This window comes from Rousettus aegyptiacus, unplaced genomic scaffold (genome assembly GCF_014176215.1).
Source record: "Rousettus aegyptiacus isolate mRouAeg1 unplaced genomic scaffold, mRouAeg1.p scaffold_m13_p_4, whole genome shotgun sequence".
In the NCBI taxonomy this organism is placed as follows: Eukaryota; Metazoa; Chordata; class Mammalia; order Chiroptera; family Pteropodidae; genus Rousettus; species Rousettus aegyptiacus.
In genome coordinates this window covers 51,694,470-51,716,234 of record NW_023416307.1, presented here as the reverse complement: position 1 = coordinate 51,716,234, position 21,765 = coordinate 51,694,470, and the positions used below count along the sequence as shown (strand labels likewise).

Genomic DNA, 21,765 nt, shown 5'->3' with positions numbered 1-21,765 from the left:
CTGTAGAGTTCTGAGAGAAGTGAAAACAGTCATACTCTTCCCAGGAGAAGAGGAAAGAGTATCAAACCAGAGAAAAGTTCCTGAACTGGAATCTCCTTTGTAAATGAAGGAAATCCCTTCCTTGAAAAAATCACGTGGGCCTCCTCACCTGGAGAGTCTGCTTTCAGTCTCGGGGGTTTGATATCCGGTCCAGGTGGCACCAGTGAAGCTTTAATGGCTGACTTTTCCAGGGTGTTTGACAACTGGTGGTAGGTTACGTTTCGTCACGTTCATTTCCCAGTTTCCTGACAATTAAGACACCCCAACAGGCCAGATGACACAGATCCCGCTGTGGGACAAAAGGAAGCATCAGAACCTCCCAGCACTGAACTCCAAGAGAAAGAAATTGGATACGAAGACCTTCTCACTGTGACACATCACCCAACCCATCTCGGAGGCAGCTCTATCAAGTTGGACTAGCTGGGCGGTGACAGTCTGACAATCCCTTCCAAAGCCACATGCTCAGCAGGAGGAGCCTTGGCGGCTGAGAAGGACAATTCTTGAGGTGCAGTTCTCTCTTCCTAGCACCACAGTGGGCTCAACTTTCTCTCCTCCTCCTCCTCCCTTCACTTTACAATCTCCCCCTGAGGGTCTGAAGGTCTGACTGGAGCCGTGTCCTTAGAAGTCTGCAGCCCCTGAGCTGGAGGGGAAGAAGCGTATAGAAAGAAGCAAGGCTGGGGGACCTAACTAAGCCTCCTCAACCCATTGACCCTAACGAGGGGGACTGGAATGCCTCATTCACAGACGTGCTAAAAGCCACACTAAAGCCAGGCTCCCCTGTGGGTAGAGAAACAGCTTGGTGCACATGCCCTGTCTGCATGTCCAGTGCTGGCCCAGCCGTCCACATAGGGTTCCTCTGGTGCCCCAGACACACAGGCCCAACACTTATCGCCTCTAGAGTTTCATCCAAGCCACTCTCATCTTCCTCCTCTTCTCTTACTATCCCGCCTCAGCCAGTTGCAAAGCCCCGCTGGCGCTGAGTGCCCCAGGTTGCCCTCCTTAGAAGCAAGCAGGACACCTGCAGCAAGTAGCCCTTCAGGGAGAGGGAGGAGCTATGCAGTTAAAAGGTGTCACTGGAGCAGAGAATAAGACCCCTCCTCCTCTTTGCTCTCCTCATCTGTTTGCTGGTACTTAGAATTTATCTCAAGTTTCACGATAATCAACCTCAAGCTTTGATCCTAATTAAAGAAATTAAAAAAAAAAGTCTTCCCAGAAGAAGTGGCTGTTACTTTAGTTTGACTAAATACTAGTCAACCAAGCTGAATGAGAGCCTTCAGTCCTTGTGAAAAGACTATCACAGAGACATAAAATACAGCATGAGGAATATAGTCAATAGCATTGTAATAACTACGTATGGTGTCAGACGGGTACTAGATTTATCAGGGTGATCACTCCATAAGTTATATGAATGTCTAATCACTATGTTGTACACCTGAAACTAATATAATATGTATGTAAACTGTAATTAAACAAATAAAATTTTAAAAAACAGTGACACCATAATCTGAATTTGGTTCAAATTACACATATGTGCATTGTAAAAAAGACTGAGAAATCACACACAAAAAGGTCAAGAGTAGTTGTCTCTGCATGGTATGATTATAAAAAAACTTTTACTTTCTTTATAACCTCTATATTTAACATTTTTTCCATGTATTTTGCAATTTAAAAAAGTAAGTTGTTAAAGATCAGTAAGTACCATTTGGGAATCTGTATTATAGCAACATAGATTGATTACAAAGGTAAATAGCGCCCCCCTCTTCTTTTCAGAAAAAGTGCAGCACTAATCATCTTTACAAACAGATGCCAGAAAAGAATTTTCCAGAGACTGCCCGGTGCCCCCTGCAGAGCCACGGCAGCCACACAATGGCAGTTCCAATGCTTTGGAAGGCTCATTCCCACCTGCGCTTCCACAGCCCAGGAAAGACAGAAAGGGCAGGTCAACCCTTGGTTTGAGAGAGCTTTCCAGCCCACCTTTAGCTCCTGCTTCATTATTTATGCTAATTGAAGGCAGGAGGAATGGGAAGCACCACCCAGTTGCCGAAGGAAAGAAATAAGGAAATTGCCTACAGTATTGGGTCAGAATTTCAGAAGTCAGGTCTCCAAACAGCTTGTCCAAAAGTTTCCAGCAGGGGGCAGCAGGGCACTGTGAGCGGCTTGTTCCATCAACAGCCGTCCGCTGTCACAGATGAAATACACCTAACTTCCACATCAGGTGGAAGCCAAGAAGAGTAAATCATCCTTTGCTGTCTGTGGCCAAGATTGATGCACCCTTACAGAGCTGCCCAATAGGAAATGAGACTTTGAACAAGTTAATAATTTGTCTTCAGGAGATCCACAATTAAACAGAAGAAGTACCCAAGTTTTTTCCAAAATCCTACCTTTTCTCAGTTTAGAAAACCTCAGAGCCACCATTTACCTACTTTATATATTTATTTACATTTATTTACTTTTTTATTCCAAAAAGGATTTAAGGCAGCTTTGCCAAGTCACAGGGCTTCGTTTCATCCTAATTACACAGGACAAAGAAAGATCAGAACCTGTTCACATTTGCCCCAGGAAATAGGCCCAGTTTACTGACAGGCATATTTGTCTTAGTGTTGCCAAAATGAAGTTCGGGGAATTTGGTCCCAGGCTGAAAACAGATGAATTTGGAATAAAATCCCGATCGCCTTAAAGGGATGCCAATAGCAAACAATGATGGGTGAAGGAGGTTTTACAAAAACAGAGCAGGTGGCAGGAAGCTGGCACTCTGGTTTAAGGACCAGGGTCTCAGTACCAGATTGTCACGAGTTATAGCCTCTGACACCTGGGCCAGCCACTTTCCCTCTCTAGCAGGTTCCTCTCCTGTACATAGGGGATAGGACTGACGACTTGTGGGGTTCATTCCACCTCAGATATGGGAACCTAACGGCACTTTAGGGCCCTATGGAGGAAAAAAAAAAAAAAAAGAAAGCTGAAATGGGTTTTGTATTCTGGGCCTGTTTGGGACATAGGAGTTTGGCTGGGGAAGGCATTGGAAGGGAACTGTTCTTGATAATAATATATAAAAAGTGATTTTGTGTGGAAACTGCATCTTGACCCTTCTTCATCTGCACAATCCATTTCCATCCTTAGCACCTAGGAAAAAGGGAAGGAGTCCAGAGGTGTGCCTTTCAGTTTCCAGCCCAAACTCTTTAAGCGATAGCCGAGAGGGTGCAAAGGCACCTGCTCATCCCTCCCTGGAGCCGCCCCAGCTGCCCCTGAGCAACCTGTAGAGCCCGTTTGAAGGGCCTGGTCTGGAACATTAGACTGGCTTGCTAGGCCCCCTGAGGAAGTGCACAGCCATTTCAGTCCCCACTGGGGCACCGTTTCAGACCACTTCAGAAAGGAACACACATGTTATAGAGAGCATCAGGCAAAGATAAAATATTTTGGTTTTAACCTTTACTTTCAATCCCAAAAAACCTCTTTCCTTTTCATTACAAAAGTACTATAAACAAACATGGACAGGAGAGGAAAACTGACATTTGGAAACTCTGTACTTTCAACAGGTATCTCAGCAATCCCATCACCGACACCCATGTGCAAGGTATAGGCATCAGGCAGACAATTATCAGGAATCAGAACTATACCATAAATGCGAGATCTTTTTACTTCGTATAAAATGATCGACACCAAAAAGCCAGACCATGCATTCATTTTACATACTCTGACACTCCCAAGAGCCTTCTCCTCTGGCCAGACTGGAGGCCCAGCCCTTCTGGAAGGGAGAGGCAGCCCAGCGTCTCAGAAGTTCATTGACAGGACAAGCTGGATGTGGTGAGGAAGGCCGAGAATGCCAAGGTCCGCTGGCCTCTCCCAGGCTGGAGGTCTGGCTGCCTGGCATGGCTCTGGCCCAGCAGCAGGTGGCTAGCCAGGTGCTTTCCTATGGCGGCGATGGGCTCCTCACCCAGGCTCCCCGGAACGTCTCCGAGCTTATCTACCTAGGGAGCTACGGTGGAGCTGAGCGGCTGTCCAAAGTGTGTCAGTCTCTGACTTTGCCATTCGTCCCCTCCCATCCTCTGAGGAGAAGGTGCCATCAGTCCACTGAGCCATTGTAGGATTTGTTGAACTTGTTGAAGGTGAAATCCACAGTATGTGTGGAGATGGGCTTTCTGTACAGAGGGTTTGAAGCCTATAAAACATGGAAAGCAGGAGGGCCTGTGTTAGTTCATTCATTCCAACACACACTCAGTGTTAGAGGCCTTTCCTTGTCAGTCGCCTAGGAAGGCAGCAGGTGGAGCACACAGGTGCAGGGGACAGACAGCCTTGTGCTCTGGAACTGGCTGCCTCTAACTCACCATGCCCTGGGAAAGTCCCTTCCCTCCCCTGAGCTTTCACTCTCCGTCTCTGAAATGAGGACTAGGAGATGGTCTCGGAAGTTCCTTCCAACTTTAACGGTAACTGGCTAGGGACTCCGGGGGCCCTTACCCTGCGTTCTTTAGGAGCACGCCATTCGCTTGGGCAGACAACACTGACACATGTGGATACTTTAATAGGCTAGAAGAACATAAGGTTTTCTCTGGGGTCTGCTGTCTCTCTAGGACTGTCCAGACTCTCCCTTCTGAGGCTGTGCTAACTGCCTCTGCCTCATGAGTCTCCCGCCCTGGGTCTGGTGAGGGGCTCTGTGCAGGGCCCTCTGCGCTCCTGGGCCATGCATGTCCCACCATCCAGAACTGGGCGCTCACTTCCTTTCAGGTTTCGTTGCTTTGTTTTGAATGCCAAAGATGTTAGTCGGCCTTTATCAGTTGCCTGAACTCAACCAGATCTCTAAACTTGACATTTTTTTCTACTTCCAACTTCCCACTGACTCACCATTTCATAGCGGGCCCTGGATCGCTCACTCTGGAACTTTGCAAACTCTCTCCGGTCGTGGATGGTGACCAGAAGCTTCCAGATGGCCAGGAGCGCAATCCCAATCAGGAGGATACTGCCTACGACGGCCAGGAGGATGGTCATGGCATTGGGGGCTGTTCCACACTCTGGAGGGGACCAGGAGACACGGTGAGCAAAGCCATCAGCAGTGCACCCCTCCCACCCCCGACCTCAGGTGTATCTGAAATGAAAGGTACGCCTCTCTTTTTAAGGTCTTCCCTCTCTTCTCTCTCAGATCCTCACACTGCTCCTGGGAGACAAGTGGGCAGGCAGGTTTCTTCAAATGTATGTGAAGTGAAAGTGTCTATAAAACATTGTGTCTATAAAATGTGTCCCAAGGCCACACACGAGTCTATGGCAAAGTCTAGATGAAAACCTTGGCAGCCCCCCACTTCCTCCCACACCCCGTGTGCATGGCTGCCTCTCCCTAGCTTGAAGCTCCAGTGCCGGATGCTGGACCGTGCCTCAGCTTCCATGTAAATGGTTTCCGGATCAGACTGGGCAGGCAGGAGGTTTCATGAAGCCGCTTCCACAAGGGCTGGGCTGGGGGCCAGCCAACATTTGTAAGCCCTTAGTGTGGAGCCCTTTGGAGCAAATGTGCTTATTTTCAAAGAACCGCAAAGACAGCATTTGGAAACAAAGCTTCGTTCTTACAGGCATGCATCCTGGGCTGGCACCACACTTCCCTTGCTTCTGCCCAAGGAAGGCACGTTATGCGGTTTGGCCCAATTTGGAAAAACAGTTTGCAATGCTATGAATTAAAGAGGGCGCATCTTTTTCTGCTTCCCCTGCACCCCTCTAGAAAAGAGTAAAAGGGGTCACACTAGAACTTCTAATTACTACAAGGCAAAAGGCCATTGGTTCCTGGGCACAACGCACAAGGCAGAATTATCTGTGTTTAGATTAAAGCTGAACCTCCTCGGTGGCCCAGGGAGCCCAGCCTGCAGGGGTGTTTAACCCAAAGCTCCACCTGCCCTTCGTGGACTCCACACTGGGAAGTACAGCGGCCTGGCCAGGGCTGTGTGTGTTCCCAGATGCTCCATAGTGCAAGCACTGGCCCGCCCAGCCCTGATGGTCCAGACCTGCTCTGCGTGCTCCTTGCAGAGCCCAGCGGTTCCCTACAATTAGGCTTTAGCTCTGCAAGTTAAGTGTGTTCTGTGCTTCCTTTCACCCCTGTGCTTTCTCTCCTCCAAGATGAGATACCTGCCACCCCAGGGCAGGACCTTATCCTCTGCTAACACCCATGCCCCCCACAGCTATTTCCCAGCAATGGGCCCTTTCTTCAAAACTGTAGGAGTCAGGTTGGGGCAGCCTGAGAGTCTAACCTTCATCAGGAATTGAAACCATCTTCTCTCTGGAGTTTGGAAAGGATGGTGAGGAGAGGACAAGGCGATATGCCTAGAGCAGGAAATGGTGTCGGGAACCGAGCCCCCCAGAGCAGCACACGAGCCGGCCCTCACCCACCTGGCTCCCTGAGGACCGTCAGGTTGGACTTCCCACTGGGCAGCTCTGCATAGGTGAACAGCATGACACAGTCCTTGGCAGTTTTGTAGAAACAAAGCACTGCCTCCTGGTCATCTTTCACTGGAAGAAAACCAAGAAGAAATGTCCTGAGTTTGTCTCTGGGCAACCCAGAGCTGCTGAGCAATGGGGCAAGGAGCCGAACACCTTACAGAAGAAAGCAGATGAAGAGAGGCTTAAGGGGCTGGGGGAGGGGATAGGGCGGGGCTCGGCCTTTAAAAATGAGTTCAGGTATCTTATATCAGGAACACAGGCCCAGGTGCTGAGTGTAGTTTGCCTTGGGGACGAGTTCCCTTAGATGGATGGATCCCTCTAGAAAGTAAGAGAGGATCTTCAAACCTCTGAAGTGTTTGCTAGAGGCAACGTGAAATTAAAGAAGGCATTAATGCTTGGGAGTGCGATTGGCAAATGGAACTGGCCCTCAGAAGTAAAGGGATAAAGAAAAGAAGGAGCCATCCCGATGTCCTTTGAGGCCTGAGTGAGAGTTAACACTTGAGTCCACTTGGTTGAGAGCTGGCTACAGAGGCCAAGCATCAGGCAGCTCCTTCCTAGGAGGTAAAAGCAAAAGGACGCACACGGTGATGAGGACATTTAGATGAGATTGGCCGCCGTAGCGGTGCCCGCACCCCAGGATAAAGTGAGCCAGCACTGGAAGCAGAGCCCCTCGCTCCTCTGTATTAGGAAGCCCCCTTCCGCAAGCTCCCTCGACTCCTCCCTGTCCCCCAGAGATTACCCTGATGCAAGGTCCAAGCATTCTCTGCATTCCACGGCTTCCTTGGGGAAGCGTTAGATTGATTTCTAGGGAAAAAGGAAGTAAGAAGAGTGTGAAGTAAGAGGGAGCTGAGCAGCTAGGAAATGGCCAGTGGATCATGAATGACGATTCAGGCTGATGTTATGTCTGCAAATGCTTTTTCAGCTCTCACTTTTGTAACCCTGTTGCACACACGAGTTTAAACCTGGAACCAGATAAATTTCTGTGGTTTTCAAACATGAATGCCTGAACTTTTTTTTTCTCAGTTCCCAATCTTAGGCCTAATCTGGGTGAGTGTGAGTGTGAGTGTGAGAGTGTGTGTGTATGGTAAAAAAACATCCAAGGAGAAGGAAGGAAAGGGGTAAATGGTGAACTCAAACAGAAATCTTCTCTCCGCAGCAACTGATTCATCTCTCAGGAACAGAGGCTGCTATACGATTGGCTGCAGTCGCTCTGAGTGAATCAGTCAGTGGGCCGTGGGAAGGCACTGTCTTGTTTTGTCTGACTGTGTGTGCCCACTTAGGGGGCAATGGCCCCTGGTCTGCAAGCAGAACTTGCTGTTCAACCTTAAATAGCAAGAAGTGGGGCTAGAAAATGGGTGCAAGACCTGTCCCCAGATCTGGCACAAGCCCTGGAGCACAGCTGGTGCTCAATGTGTGTGTTAGTGGCACACGTGACTCAACATACTCAGGAGCCATGATTTAGCCAGAGCCGTCAGTCAACATCAGAGAGGCAGGAACAAGGAAGTCTATAAAGAAGGCAAGTCAGGGCCAAGACGGACAGGCAGCTGGGCTAGGAGTCTGCAGCAGCTGAGGTCAAGGTAGAGGGCAAAGCTGCCAGCAAGGAAGTCTCAGATGCAGAATTCCTTTCAAAATACAAAGTCCCCCACCCTCCCCCCTTCACACACACACACTACCACTTAATCATTTGATAGAGTATCATTCAGTCGTTTTAGTATATTCACAATGTATAACCATTCCCACTATCCAACTCCAGACCATTTCTCTCACTCCAAAAAGAAACCCATACAGAGTAGCAGCCAGTCGCAATTCCCTTTTCTCCCCAGCCCCTGGCACCCACTAACTTACTATCTCTATACTTGTCTATTTTGGACATTTCCAATAAATGGAATCATATAACATATGTCCTTTTCTGCCTGGCTTCTTTCACTGAGGATAATATTTTCAAAGTTCGTCCATGTTATGCATGTATAAATACTTCGATCCTTTTTATGACTGAATAACATTGCACGTATAGTTATACCATATTTTTCCGTTCATCGATTCATGTACATTTGGGCTATTTCCTTTTAGACTATTATGATTATTGCTGCTATGAACACTCATGTACACATTTTTGCATTAACCGATGTTTTCAGTTCTCTCGTGTAGACACCTGGAAGTGGAATTTCTGAATTGTATGGTGACTCTATGCGTAACATGGGGGGAACTGCCAAACTGTTTTCCACAGTGGCTGTACCATTTTACACTCCAAACAGCAGTGTATGAGGATTCTAGCACAGGGCCACTTTGACTTGATGTAAATAGAGTGTTCCAGAACAGTTCCAAACCCAGTTAGGTGCTTATAGGGCTAAGATATGTGATTCGCATCTCTTACCCTTAGAAACTTCTCAGTCTGGACAGCAGTGGCTGTACTGGAAAGACACAGATGCAGCCCAGAGATGGCAAAAAGCAAACATCTTTGTGCCTTTGTCTGAGCTTCCCTGTGGGCTTCAGAAATGGACTTGTAGCCATTTGTCCAGAAGTAAAAGCAGAGGGATTGAGAGATGATCTCAAACTGGAGTGTTTAGAGTACGAAGAGCCCTAAAATATAAGTCACTGGGCGGGATCTGCAGAAAGCAACCGGTGACCTGCTGCTGGAAGAAGAGCCTGGCACCGAATCTCAAGTTCGGTCTGGACTGAATGAGAACTCTGCCCCCTCTGATGGCTGTAGTGTCATGAGAGCTGGGTTGGGCTGGGGCCAAGTAGCACAGAGACTGGCTAGTTGTTCACCAGACATGGATCCCCTGCTTCTTGGGCACACTGCTTGACTATGTTTCCCAGCCAGCCTTGTAATTAAATGCGGCCAGATGACCAAGTCCTGGCCAATGTAATGTGAATGGAAGTTATGTGCACCACTTCCAGGCCCGGCTCATATAGACCTCCCATGGGAACCTTCACTCTGCCTTTCCCAATTTGCTGACTAAATGGAGAGGATTCTGGGGACCTTGGGGAGGGAGGAACCTTGACAGAGAGGGTGCCTGAATGCCTGAGTGATCACATGGAAGGCTTTGTCAACCAGAGTATCTTCACTGGACTTTCAGTGAGTGATGAACTGATTTATATTCTGTTAAGTCATTGATGTTTGGCATTTGTTTGTGATAGCAGCTAACATTACTTATTCTAATACACTCAGTTCTCAAAGGGCCTGGGAGAAGACTGGGTTCCCATGATGGGACAGAAACTTACGAACAAGGTCTTATACCCTGTTGAGTCTGGAACCTATGCCCTAGCGCCGGTCCCCCAAATCCTCTTGGGGAGCCAGCAGTTGTGCCAAGGACACTGAGACTATGCTTCCTAATTCAAGGCTAACCCTACCTTCCTCCCGGCCAAGATCATCCCATGGGGCATAAGGGCCTGTAAGTGTCTGCTAAGATCCAAAAGGGGACAGCTGCCCAGGGCTGCTCTGCACACTCACCGATGCTGTCCGCCCATGTGATCACCTCATCCTTGCACAGGTTTTGGCAGGTCTGGTTGTCAGCTGGGCTCCCTGAGTGAAGCAGCAAGCACTCAACACAATCTCTTTAAAAAAAGAGGCAATAAATGTTGGTGTTAGATGCTGTGTCGTAGCTCCACACACGTAATGAGTGGGCCCCCCACAAGGCAGAACCCAGCCTTCCTGCAGGCTCTGAAGACTAACTTCTGCCTGTCTCCAGGTGTCTGGCTTCAGGGAATGTTTCTGCCCCGCCCTTCTTGTGGCTGTTCTGTGGGGAAGTCCCAGGGTTCTTGGAGGAACACATGAGAGTTTAGAGGCATGTCTGCTCTACACATCAAGTTGCAGGTCGGAGGCCTTTCAAATTCTGATACCAGGAGCCAAATCCTTCCTTACTCAGGTGCATCAAAGGCCTGACTGAAGAGTCTGGCCAAGCCAGAAGTTTCTGAGTGATAAGAAACTGTGATCCCAGCCTCACAGAGGGGTCCTCGCTCCCCATGGCCAGTGCTTGCCCCAGTCCCCAGGGTCCCCTCCAGCCATCACAAGGGCAGGGCTCTCAACCAGCCTGCACATTAGACTCTGGAGTCACATCTCTTGGGTGGAGCTGGGCTCCTGGGATTCTGATTAACAGTGAGGGCTGAAAAACACTGTCCTGCAGGCTCTGAGGCCCTGCCCCTTCTCCCTCTGATGGCGCCCACCTGGCAGGCTCTCCAAGGGCCCTGCTGTCCACTCACCCATTGGCCAGCCTGCACTAGACTCTGGTAGAGGCCACAGGGTTGCAGCCCCTCCCAGGGAACTCACATTTCAACAGGGGCCTTCTGGAGAAAATGGGTTACAGCCACAAAGAGACACTTTGAGTCCCTCTCCTCCCACCTCGGCCTACAGTTTAAATCAGATATGATGTAAAATGCTTAATTAAAAGTGCTCTATTAATGATTATTATTTATTCTTTTCAGAGTCAAAATCCAGTTCCAGGAATTCTCCACCCACCTTCAGCTACATCAGGGAGAATAAACAAGACTCCTGGGACATGGGGCCACAGAAGCTGAGCCGTAAGGGTCTGTGAAGCTTGCCGTGGAGGGGAACAGAGCCCGGCCCCCTCTGGGGGCTGTGGGATAGGGCAGCATAAAGGCGATGGCAGTGACTCAGCCCCAGGAACGAGTGGGGTGGGGCAAAAGAGCCAGCTGACAGGGAACCTCCAGGAACTTTGTGAGGCGAGGAGGGTGAAACCCCCAAAACGGAGGCTTCCTCATGCGCCGAGTGTGCTGAGAGGGCCACCACCTCCCTGCAGCAGCACAGTGGCACCAGAGTGCAGAGGACGACCTTGCAGAGCCTCGGCCACATAGGGGACAGCCGTCCTGATTCCCCACAGGTGTGTGGGGACCCAAGGGGACCCAAGCGTCTGGAAGGCACTCCAGCAAAATAGGGAGGGATGTGCAACCACAATGCATCACTTTTTTATCATCGTCCTTTAATTCTTTGAGTGTAAGAGGCCAGTTACTACAGTTCCAGTGCAGAAACTATGGACTGGAATGTCAGAACTGGGAGGGAGCTCAGAGAGCATTTCATCAAGTCCTCTTATTTTACAGATGAGGGAAATGAAGACAGAAAAGAAGTCAAAGGCAGCTGGATCCAGGACCCAGATGCCCCATCTCTCAGACAGCCCCCTCCCCAGATCCCTACTTCACTTTCTGAACATAAAGGAGGAATGGGCGAGTGAGTAGATCATGAAAAGAAAGTAAATAAGGTTTTCTTATGAGGGTTCTAATATGCTCAAGAATTCAAGTATCTCGGAAGTGGCTACAAAAATCCCACTCTCTTGGGAATGACTTTATGGAAACATTCTGGAGTTACAAACAAGTGGGTGATGTATGCATTGCTCCACAGGCCAGAGCTCCAAAGGGCAGGCAAGTGAGACTTGGCCGCAGTCAAGGAAGGGGTGGCTGCAGCTCTGGCCACTCACGTTGACCCAGCAGCCCCCTTTCCAGCCTCCTGGATTAACAGGCTGCAAAGAAGGGCGGCTGCTTCCACTGTGCCACCCCCCCCCCCATTCTGCATTCCCTGTTGTCATTAAAACCACATTAAGCCACAGAGCCACTTTCAGGAAACATTTCCTAATTATCCACGTAGACATATCAGTGTGATGCATGTACTGTGTTGAAACGTGTGATATATTGTAGTCATGCATTAAAATAAGTCTGGTCTTTTAAACAAACAAGTTGCTGAGAGAGACTTTGCACAGAGCCTGTTAATTGAAATCAGCTGAGGCTGGGTGTGAACTCACCCAAGGTGAAGGGTGTGTGTGTGGTTAATTCTGGAAAGTAGAGATTGGCTGCTCTGAAACCCCAGGGGGGAGAAAAAGGACATAAGGTATTAAAAACCTGGTGTCTCTCAGCAAAGCAGCAAGCAGAAAAACAGCCTGACATAAGTCACCATGAAAGGGACATTGTTAAAAAAAAAAAAAAAAAAAAAAGTTGCAACTAGGCTGTGAAAGAGAGAGAGTGAGCGTGGCCCAGAGGAGGGGCCAAGAAGGAATAGCGAGGTTCCCTTACGGCATCTCTTTGCTCCTTGGGTATTGCTTAAGGGATAATAAATTATCAAGTCTGTGTCTTCTAGGAAACGAATGCTTTAAACATGTAAAGCTAGGGTTGTTTTCCCATGGGACCTTTTAACCTACCTAAGCCAATCATACATTGCCTGGCTGCTCCAGAGGAAGAAGAGAAACAGACTATCTACTTTTATTGGTTGCACGTGTGTTGTTCTAGCTTGGCTCCCACCCCTATCAACTTCGCGTGTCTCAGGGACTGGGAATGTGCACTCAGAAGGGTTCTGCTGGTGGGAGTTGTGGGAGGGCACCTCCCTCCAGCACGAAATGTGGACGATGGCTGCGATCCCGTGCTCAGGTGGCCACAGCTACTTAGGCTCCAGATCCAGGATCCTAACCTCCTCCCTGGGATGTTTCTTCGAATTTCTGCTGTTTCTCCATGCTTAGCGGGTCTAAAGTGGATCTGTTTGTTTTCTCCCTTCTCCCTGGCTCCCTTCCAATTACACAAAATAAAACCTGGCCCTGTCGATCTTGTCTCTCGGTCTGCAGCCAACTTTCAATTACCCATGCCTAGATTATTTGTGGCAAATGTCCAGCCGGGGGCCCTGCCACCCAGAACGTTTCTGAGCACGGACTGACCAGCAGCCATGGCAGGCTCAGGGAGCACGAACTCATTTCATTGTCAGCCTGAGCCAGATGTCTGGAGGGGAATTCTGCCAAAAGAGAACTTCACCGTTGCGCTCCCTAACCAGAGAGAAGCGCCGTCTGTATTTCTGTGTGTGTCTGCGTATCTGTGGCCCTGCTCCCCGCCCTGCTGACCCCTCAGCACGATGGTGACGACACAGCCGCTTCTCTAGCAAAAGCCAAGAGAAACTGTCACTCTTGCTTTTCTGACGGCATGACTCCTTGATTTCTTTAATTCCCTCTCACTGGCGCTCTGGCAGAGCGTGAAGGGCAGAGCCGTAGGGAGGTCATCCCGGGGAACGTGACCCTGTGGCTGAGTCATCAGAGGCCCGGTGCCCGGGTCTAGACAATCTGTGCATTCAGCGGCAGCGCAGAGCCGGCGTTCCATTATCTGTATAAATGGAGCAGAAAATTCAACAGCCGCGGCAGTTTGTTTCTGGCATGCCTCATCTAGGTCAGGTGCCCTCCTATCCAATTTCCTTTCTGATGATGTTTTCTTTAAAGCGGCATTTCCCACATGGCTGTCCTATGAAACACTGTTTGGGAGATGTCAATGTGTGTGTGTATGTGTGTGTGTGGGGGGGGGGGTCATCAAATACATTTGAAAGAAAGATGCACATTGAATCCCCCTTTCAAATACTCATTGGCACACTAAAGGCTCTGAGAAAAGGCTATTTTGTAACCAAAATCAGTTTAATATCATTTAACTCAGTAATCTGGTAATTTCTAAACTCGTTTAGCAATAGACTAGCAGTCTTGGTTTTTTCCTGTTTTGTTTTTATTTCCTTACTAAATCCCCATGGAACCAGAGTCTCAAAGATGCTATTTTAGTTGATGTTAGTTAGAGTTTCGCTCCCCAGCAAGGCCGGGAGGGCAGAGACGGGGAGAGGCTGGCCGGCCCTGAGAGCTGACTGGCTGGAAGACAGGCCTGTGCCGAGGTGAGGGGCCGGCGAGAGGGGGCTGTGGGTGCGCACCGTTACCTCTTGGTGCTGCAAGCATCTGGGCAGGTTGGGCACTTCTCACACGTCTCCCCAAAGGCTCCCGGCTCTGTGCACTGGCACTGCCCACAGACACAGTGCCCCCGGCTGCTGCAGATCTGGCCGTCCTTGCCCTGGCAAGTGCTGATGTCTGTTGAGCAGTTACAGTTGTCCCCAATGTAACCTGCATGGCACTTGCATTCTCCACAATGACACTCGCCATGGCCTATAAAGACACACATAGCACATCAGTGCCTGCCTGCATGAGCACATAGCCACCACCCAGCACCCACCATGCGCCAGGCACTGGGGAGCTAACAGAATGAGACACCGTGTCCTCAGAGTTCATTTGGGCAGACAGTGAGGGCCTACTGCTGACAGGGGGAGACAGCTTGGGATTTGGGCAGCTCGTGTGGCCTGGCTGGGGTTTGGAGGCAGTGCTCCAAGTTGGTCCAGAACTTGGCCAACTCACGCCACAGACACGGGACCCCAGAGCTTCTTCCTGCCTCAGTTGTTGTGTGACTAATGGCCCAAAAACACACCCAGGCTTTAATCCCCAGAACACATGAACGTAACTTCAAATGGCAAAGGAGACTTTGCAGAAGTAACTAAGGGAAGGATTTGGAGACAGGGAGTGTCTCTTGGATTATTCGGTGGGTCCTGAATGCCATCCCAAGGGCCCATACATGGGGAGGGCAAAGGGAGACGGGACAACAGAAGCAAGATACTAAGCTGCTGCCCTGGAAGTCGGAGGCCATCAGGCCAAGGAGTGCGAGGAGTGCAGCCCTGGGAGACGGAAAGGGCAAGGGCTGAGACCCTCCCCTGGCGCCTCCGGAGGGGGTGCCGACACCTTGACAGTGACAATGACTCCAGACTCTGGGCTTCAGAACTGTAAGAACCAAACTGTGTTGTTTTAAGTCCCTAAATTTGTGGGAATTTGTTACAGTCACGATAGGAAACTAACACGGTTGTCTCCACTTGGTCTTAGTGAGATTCTTGCTCTGCTTGGACCCCCAGCCCAGAGTAAGGTGACTGGGGAGCGGACGCCAGAGCAGCCATGGAGGCTAACAACGTGAGCACTGTATAATGTCAGGCTTCACAGTACAAACTTGATTAATCCTCCGCGTGGTAGGGATTATCATCATCTTCATTTCACAAGTGACGAAACTGAGACATAGCAAGATGGAGCGGCTTGTTGAAGGTCACCCAGGCAACGGCCATAGAGCCAGAATGCAAACCAGAGAGGCTGGCTCCAGAGTCTGTGGTCCGAACTCTAGGACCCACTGTCTCTCAGGAGAAGAGAGGACGGAGTAGGCCCAAACCAAGATGAAGAGCAGCTGAGGTTTGCCCTGCACCCCCTTGAGGAGGGACCCCTCCCACTGGCTGTTGGGGAGGGGCTGGGCCGCCCCTCGAGGTTCTGCAGGTGTCAAGGGCAGGGAAGTGCTCAGCTCAGAGAAGAGTTTGTGTGTGAGAGAGTCGGCATATGCACCAGACACATGTATGAGTGTGTACACCAGGCACATGTGTGTACAAGTGGGTGGATGTGTGCACACATGATGAACAGTGAAAAGCATGGAGAGTGCCATCTTCCAAGTGGTCAAGAGCCTGACAGTGAATTCTAGATTCTCTCCACTAATAGAGGCAGAAAGCAGTGCTATAAATAACACTCAATTTAAAAAAAATCTTCCCAACAGTATTATTGCAGCATATTTTCTTCCGGATGCCGTTTTGCTAAAGCTGATATTAATAGGGCTAAGAATTTATATTCACTGAGCGCCCACGTACACACTAGCAGGAGATGGGGGAGGCAGGACTAAGCATCAGACAGGTGGGGGCCTTGTACTTTACTCCTGCACCTGAGTCAGTTATCCTGGTAGCTGGATCCCAGCACCGTCTGTGAGACCACCAATGTGTGTGACCCACATTTTGGGTCAGGTCCTAACCTCAGAGAGCCTCTTTGTCCGCCACTCACTTCCTAGCTCCTCCCTGCTCTGTCAGCTCTATAGTGACTAGAATTTTCAGGCAACAGCGGGGCCATCTGGAACAGCCAAGCCTGCCACTTCTCTGCTCACAGCGGAAACTGTGCTGGGCGAGAGTGCCCTCCCATCTCACAGGCAGTGCCAGGCATATGGCAGTGCTCTGGGAGAGGTGAGAAAAGCCAGGCAGGGCCAGGAGGCGGCTGTGGAGTGCAGCTGAACTGCCTAGAAGCTGGCGTAAGATGTAAGAGCCACAGGAGAGAGCAGCACCCCTGCTCAAGGGGCGTGTCGGAGAGGAATGGCAGCAGAGTGCACGGCTCAGCCCGAGGAGGGAGGACCGCACGCCCCTCCTCTCCACCGGTCTATGAACAGCACCAATTTCAAGCCACAGCAGGCAGGAAACCACCCCCCACAGGAAGTCTTCCCAAATGAAATGGCTCCAATCACACAATTCCGTCACTCTCTGGCCTCAGAGACCACGTCGGTCAAGAGCCTGTTTTAAATTAACATGGTTCACTGTCAGGGGTAATTCCACCACCACCCCTCCACCGCCAATTTTTATTATGAACATTTTCAAACTAGCGGCTGAGTTGGAAGAATTGTACAGTGAACATCCATGTACTCATCACCCACATTCCACCATCAGTATGTTACCTATTGCTTTATTACATACCTATCCATCAATCTATATTTTTTAACATGCATTTCAAAGTGAGTTGCAGATATCAGCGCACTTCAGAGTAGGTTTTTAATATAGCTCTGGCTCTCTCCAATGGCTTGCACATCACGATGTCCCACAGAGCAAAAATGCAAAAGTAAAATCCATGCTCAGTGTTGCACTTATAAGCGGCACAGATAGTACTCGGGCCAGAGAAACTGCTTTGCTTGAGATGGCATTGTTTTTCTTCATACTCTCGTTGTTTTTGGCAGTGAGGTGAAACTATCCAAACAATTCTTGGTGCCATTTGGCATCAAGAGGTGCCAAATGTAACCTGATACAATATTCCAAACTGTCAAAGGTTTGGAGAGGAGGTGGTATATCGTTTTGTTGAAGAGTTGGGTTTTGAGTGAAGTCTATGTGTGGTAAAGGGAGAACTTGCTCCCTATAGTGACTGGGCATCTAAGTGAATATGATGGCGAGTCAGGCAGAGGTGCCTGCTGCTCTATACTTTCCACCTGGATCAGCAAGTAAACCTAGCTGTTTCGGGTACATCTGACACCATACAAGCCTGAGAGCTCCAAAACCCAGCCTAAGGCCTGCAAGTGAGAGAGCCCAGGTCTAGGGTTCAAGTAGACAGTTAGGAGTAATGGGTGGGACAGAGCGGAAGCTGATGATTCACCAAAGTTCACCACGGTTTCTGGAAGAGAGACAGAACTCACGGCTGGAGACATAAGCCATTCCCGAAGGTCTCCCACAACACCTGAGCACAGCAAAGACATGACATAAAAAAGAACGATGCAAAAGAACATGGAAAGTGAACAGAGCACGTGAGCCCACTTCGGTGGGGTGGGGTGGGCAAGCAAGTGGGAGCTGCTGAGGGGCTGTGGAGCATTAGAAAATTCTTACTCATGTGGCTTTTGACTTCAAATATTTGGTACCGCCAAAGCAAAGTCCCAGTAAGCCAAACTAAGAGGGAGACCCTGGGTTTCATGCTTGGAGAAATGGCTGAAGCCACCTGCATGCCGCCCTCAGTGATTCCCTCGGTAGCCACAGTTTAGTTCGTCAGGTAGTTTATCACCTTTCAAAGGCAGCTACAGTAAAGACGTGGCACATGCCACCACGTCCTCATTCACAGCAGTGGCAGACGGTGCTGTCTAATCACGGAATTCTTTTCCAGAGAGCCCGGGCTGGGCCTCAGAATCCTTCTCCACACTGTGCTCCAAGCAGATTCTACTGCCCAGTGGGAGTGGCACACAAAATGCAACCACTTGCCATCTCGGTGTAAAGCCTCCAAGCCTCCTTTAGAAAGCATAACCCATACGGAGTGTCAAAAACTAGGGAGGCTGGGCCATATTTTAGCCTAATCCAAATGTCTCAGATCTTACACTTGGGCCTCAAACTGCCTTTTCCCCAGCCTACATGTGCAGAGATTCCCCACATCTTCTGGTCAGCCCATGGCCTCTCCTAACACCTTACCAGGAATATGTGTTATTAAAATGATGAGGGTCATTGGGGCCTGTCCCAAGGATCAATAACCTGTCAGTCACCAGCAGAACTGAATGGGGGACTGGGAACATGATCCTGGCTAATGACTCTGAGGGCCCATGCAAGAACTCTCTCCATCAAGTCAAAGTTCATTAAGAATGCTACCCTCCAACACCTTGGCAAAGCGAGCTGAGTTTAATGATTGCTGTTAGATTGTACAGACATGAAAATATTTTCATTACACATAGATAGGGATATTGAAGGGTGTGTGAAAGCACTTTGTAAGCTGTGGATGGCTACATGTGCAAGTTATTATTAGTGCTGCCTTTGTTAGAATGATTGATAGCTAAATGGACGGGAAGTTGTAAATGTGTCTAACTTATAAAGAATTTTGGCTCTACAGAATTCAACAGCTTTCCTTCAACACAACAGTGCTTGTGTGGGCTGGGGGCCAAGACACGGCCCCTTGCCTCCTTTGATAAAATAGAATGCTGGCTATTTAGAGGAGGGTACCCTTGAAGCAGGCTGGGAAGGAGCTGCCGGAAAGCAGGAAGAGACACCAGTGGCTTGGAAGCCAAACGGGATGTGAAAGGAAGACCCAGCACCAGTGCTCCACGGAGGTCGAGAGGGGCGATTCCTACAGTGGCGACTGGGTTTTGCCACAGTTGGTATAGATGTGAGGGCAGAGTCCAGCTGGTAGAGAGGTGAGGAAGTGGTGACGGCCAGCACAGGCAGCTCCTCAAGCAGTCTGGTTGTGCAGGGAAAGGAAGCGACGAGGAGGAAGGAGGATGGGGGATTTCGAAGGTGGGGTATATCTGAGCATTCTTCTGACTAAAGAGAAAGATTCAAAAGAGAGAGTTTAGGGGGAAATGGAGGGACTGAGGTCAACTCTACATAGATCACAACAGAAAGAGATGCAGTGAGAGACAGGGATGACAGTCTGAGGGCCAGAGGGGGACGCTACAGTTTTCCGTTCCAGGGGTGGTGTTCAAGGTCATGGCAGATGAGCTGTGTGAAGGGCTGAGGGGGGCGCGCTGAAACCAAGTTAAAGTCTGTCCCCCACCATTCACTATGTCACCTTGGGCGAATCCCAAAACCTGTGTGATGATCCGTTTCCTCACTGGCCAACGAGGACCATGCCTTCGTCGAGGGAATGTTGTTAGAAACATGGGGACTATTGCTTAGATAAAGCCCCTCACATGGTATCTATCACATGGGGGGGCTCAGGAAATGGTAGCTGGAATTGCCGGTATTGCCACTGGAGCTGAGCAGTCAAGGAATCAGACCAATGCATTGGACGGCTCAGCACAGGGAGATGCAGGGTGCCAGGAAGGTAGGACTCAGGGCAGACGGGGCAAGTGTGAGGTGCAATATAGGGGGAGACCAGGAGGTCAGTGACAGGGATGAGGACCACGCAGTGAGATGCCACATCCTCAGAGGAGGGGCGTGAGTTCCAGGGGGTGGAAAGCAAAGATCTGAAAGAAACACTGAGGATCGAGGAGACTGCTGCCTGGGGTGTGGGAAGAGGCCAGGCCCCCAACTTCCCCCCAACAAAGCTCTCGGGGACCACCAGTTACAGGAAAAGGAGGAAGTGGGATTCCTGTATAAGGCTGAGGATGAGAAGGAGCCTGTTTACTAATGGAACGTGGTGGGTGGTGAAGAACAGAGCAGGGCTACAAAAATGCATTCGTAAAATGGGGCAGTAGAGTACGGTGGTTAACACAAGGCTCCTGGAATCAGTGCCTGGGTCGGCCTCGTGAATTTGCTGTTTACCAGAAGGAATGGATGCATAATCCCTCTGTATCTTGGTCTCTTCATTTTTAAAATGGAGCTCATAAAAATGCCAATCGTAGGGTCGTTGTGAGTTAAAGCACCTAACCTGTATAAGGTACCTAGTGTCTGGCATGCAGTGAGTGTTCAGTAAGTGCTACTAGCGATCTTCAACATCATCGTCACTGCTGGTGCAGTTATAATGGGAAAGAAGAGAAGGGGAAGCTTGGAGTCGTGGACCGTGGAGAATGGGAAGGGGAGCACTTTCTGGGAGCTAAACTCAAAGGCATAAGGGCCCCATAAGTTTACCTAACCCAAGTCCAGACTGAAGTAAGAACACCTGGCGGACCCCAGTGCCTTGGTGGGGAGGCTGACACCCAAAGGTGCCGGAGGCCCTGCTTGGGGAGCTCCCGAGGTGTGCCAGAGGACAGCGGGGACACAGTGTATGGCCAGTGAGGGAGGGAAGAAAACCCGGCCCTCGGGAGGGGGACAGCTACATGTCCAGGGCAGGGCTCTGCGACTCTCGGGGTACACATTGTCTCTCCACAGCTGGCCCGGAAATAGTTCCCATCCTGCTCGGGAATGCGCTGTGGCTTCCCTCAGCAACAGCTTCCGTCCTCCCAACAGTGTCTGTCCCCTGTGACAGCGTCCGTCCTCCCAACAGTGTCTGTGCCCTGTGACAGCTTCCGTCCCCTCCAGGAGTCGATCTGGCTGGCAGAAGGCTGTGGCGGGGAGGACTAAGCTCTGTTCCTAAGACTGGAAGGACACTGTCCTTTCGCTAATCTCATGGTCCCGTCTCCCTCTTCCATAGTCAGCGGCTCTCTTACGCAAGTATACATGATCACTACCTCTCTCTCTCATTGTTCCCTCTCACAGTATCCCCCTTTCCTCCAGCCCCAAGCCCCCTCCTTCTCCCACAGCCTCAGTACCCCCTCTGCTCACAGCTGTGTCTGCCCCACAGTCTCCCCTCCTCTCTTTCTCTTCCCCTCAGAACCAGAGCCAGCAGCATACGCAGGAAGCGGTCAAGAGAGAAAGAAAAAGGGGTGTGTGCTGGAAAGCCTTTGCTCATTTGGGATATTTCCCTGTCACTAGAGGTCAGATCTTCTTAGGTCTGTGTTCTGGACACCTCTGGGTGAGACCCTGGGCCCAGCTCCGGGAACTCTCCAACAACCAGGATTAAAAGAGCAGAAAACCAACTCAGAGCTTTATGCGTGTCCAGTCACAGGGGGCTGTTGTGACTCAACGTCCCAGAGAATCTGCTGAGCCAGGGCGACTGGGATTAGATCCCACAGCCCTACCCTCTTCGGCACTGAGCGGATGTTTGGAGCGGCCTCTCTGAGCCTGTGGACACACAGCAGAGGAGAGTAGCCTCATTGTCACAGATATCCTGGCACTCGCACAAATCTCCACGGAGAACCGAAGCCAGACACAGGCTGACCTCTCTGCAGCCAAACACACACACGGGCTTGCAAAGGGTATGGCCTCTCTGTCTCAGGCTTCTGAAAAGGAAGGGGAACTCCCGCCTCGTAAGCGCTCTTCCTGGTCTTTGTTGACAAGCAGGTTAGTATTACATAACTGGCCCTACCGTGTCCTCGAGTGTCCCTGCTCCTCCTGTGCTATGCCCATGTTCTCAGGGTGTCTCCGAGTCTGGTCCCTGCAGGAATGTGCGCCTCCCACTACCCTATCTTTCCCTTCCATACATGGACTGGCTTTGGTTCCAAAAAGTAAAGAACGGAGCTTTTTGAAAT

At 50.1% G+C, this 21,765-nt stretch overlaps 1 protein-coding gene and 1 long non-coding RNA gene across 3 annotated transcripts in view; one reads left to right on the top strand and one right to left on the bottom strand.

Annotated features, from left to right (window-relative positions):
* Positions 1-3,431: 3,431 nt before the first annotated feature.
* Positions 3,432-21,765, bottom strand: part of ITGB5 (integrin subunit beta 5) — a 104,137-nt gene continuing 85,803 nt past the window's right edge. The window contains exons 11-15 of the mRNA XM_016135183.2: positions 14,129-14,351; positions 9,905-10,008; positions 6,400-6,519; positions 4,876-5,042; positions 3,432-4,195 (exon numbers count right to left, since the gene is read on the bottom strand). Of these exons, the coding sequence (XP_015990669.1) occupies positions 4,100-4,195; positions 4,876-5,042; positions 6,400-6,519; positions 9,905-10,008; positions 14,129-14,351 (710 nt within the window). The 3' untranslated portion in view covers positions 3,432-4,099. The remainder of the gene's footprint in view (positions 4,196-4,875; positions 5,043-6,399; positions 6,520-9,904; positions 10,009-14,128; positions 14,352-21,765) is intronic.
* LOC118601701 lies at positions 4,961-12,991 on the top strand. Of its 2 annotated transcripts, none has more exons than XR_004950536.1 (2): positions 4,961-5,064; positions 10,876-12,991. It is a non-coding gene; the product is annotated as an uncharacterized LOC118601701 (long non-coding RNA). The 2 variants fall into 2 exon arrangements; XR_004950535.1 differs by having other exon boundaries at positions 4,961-5,128.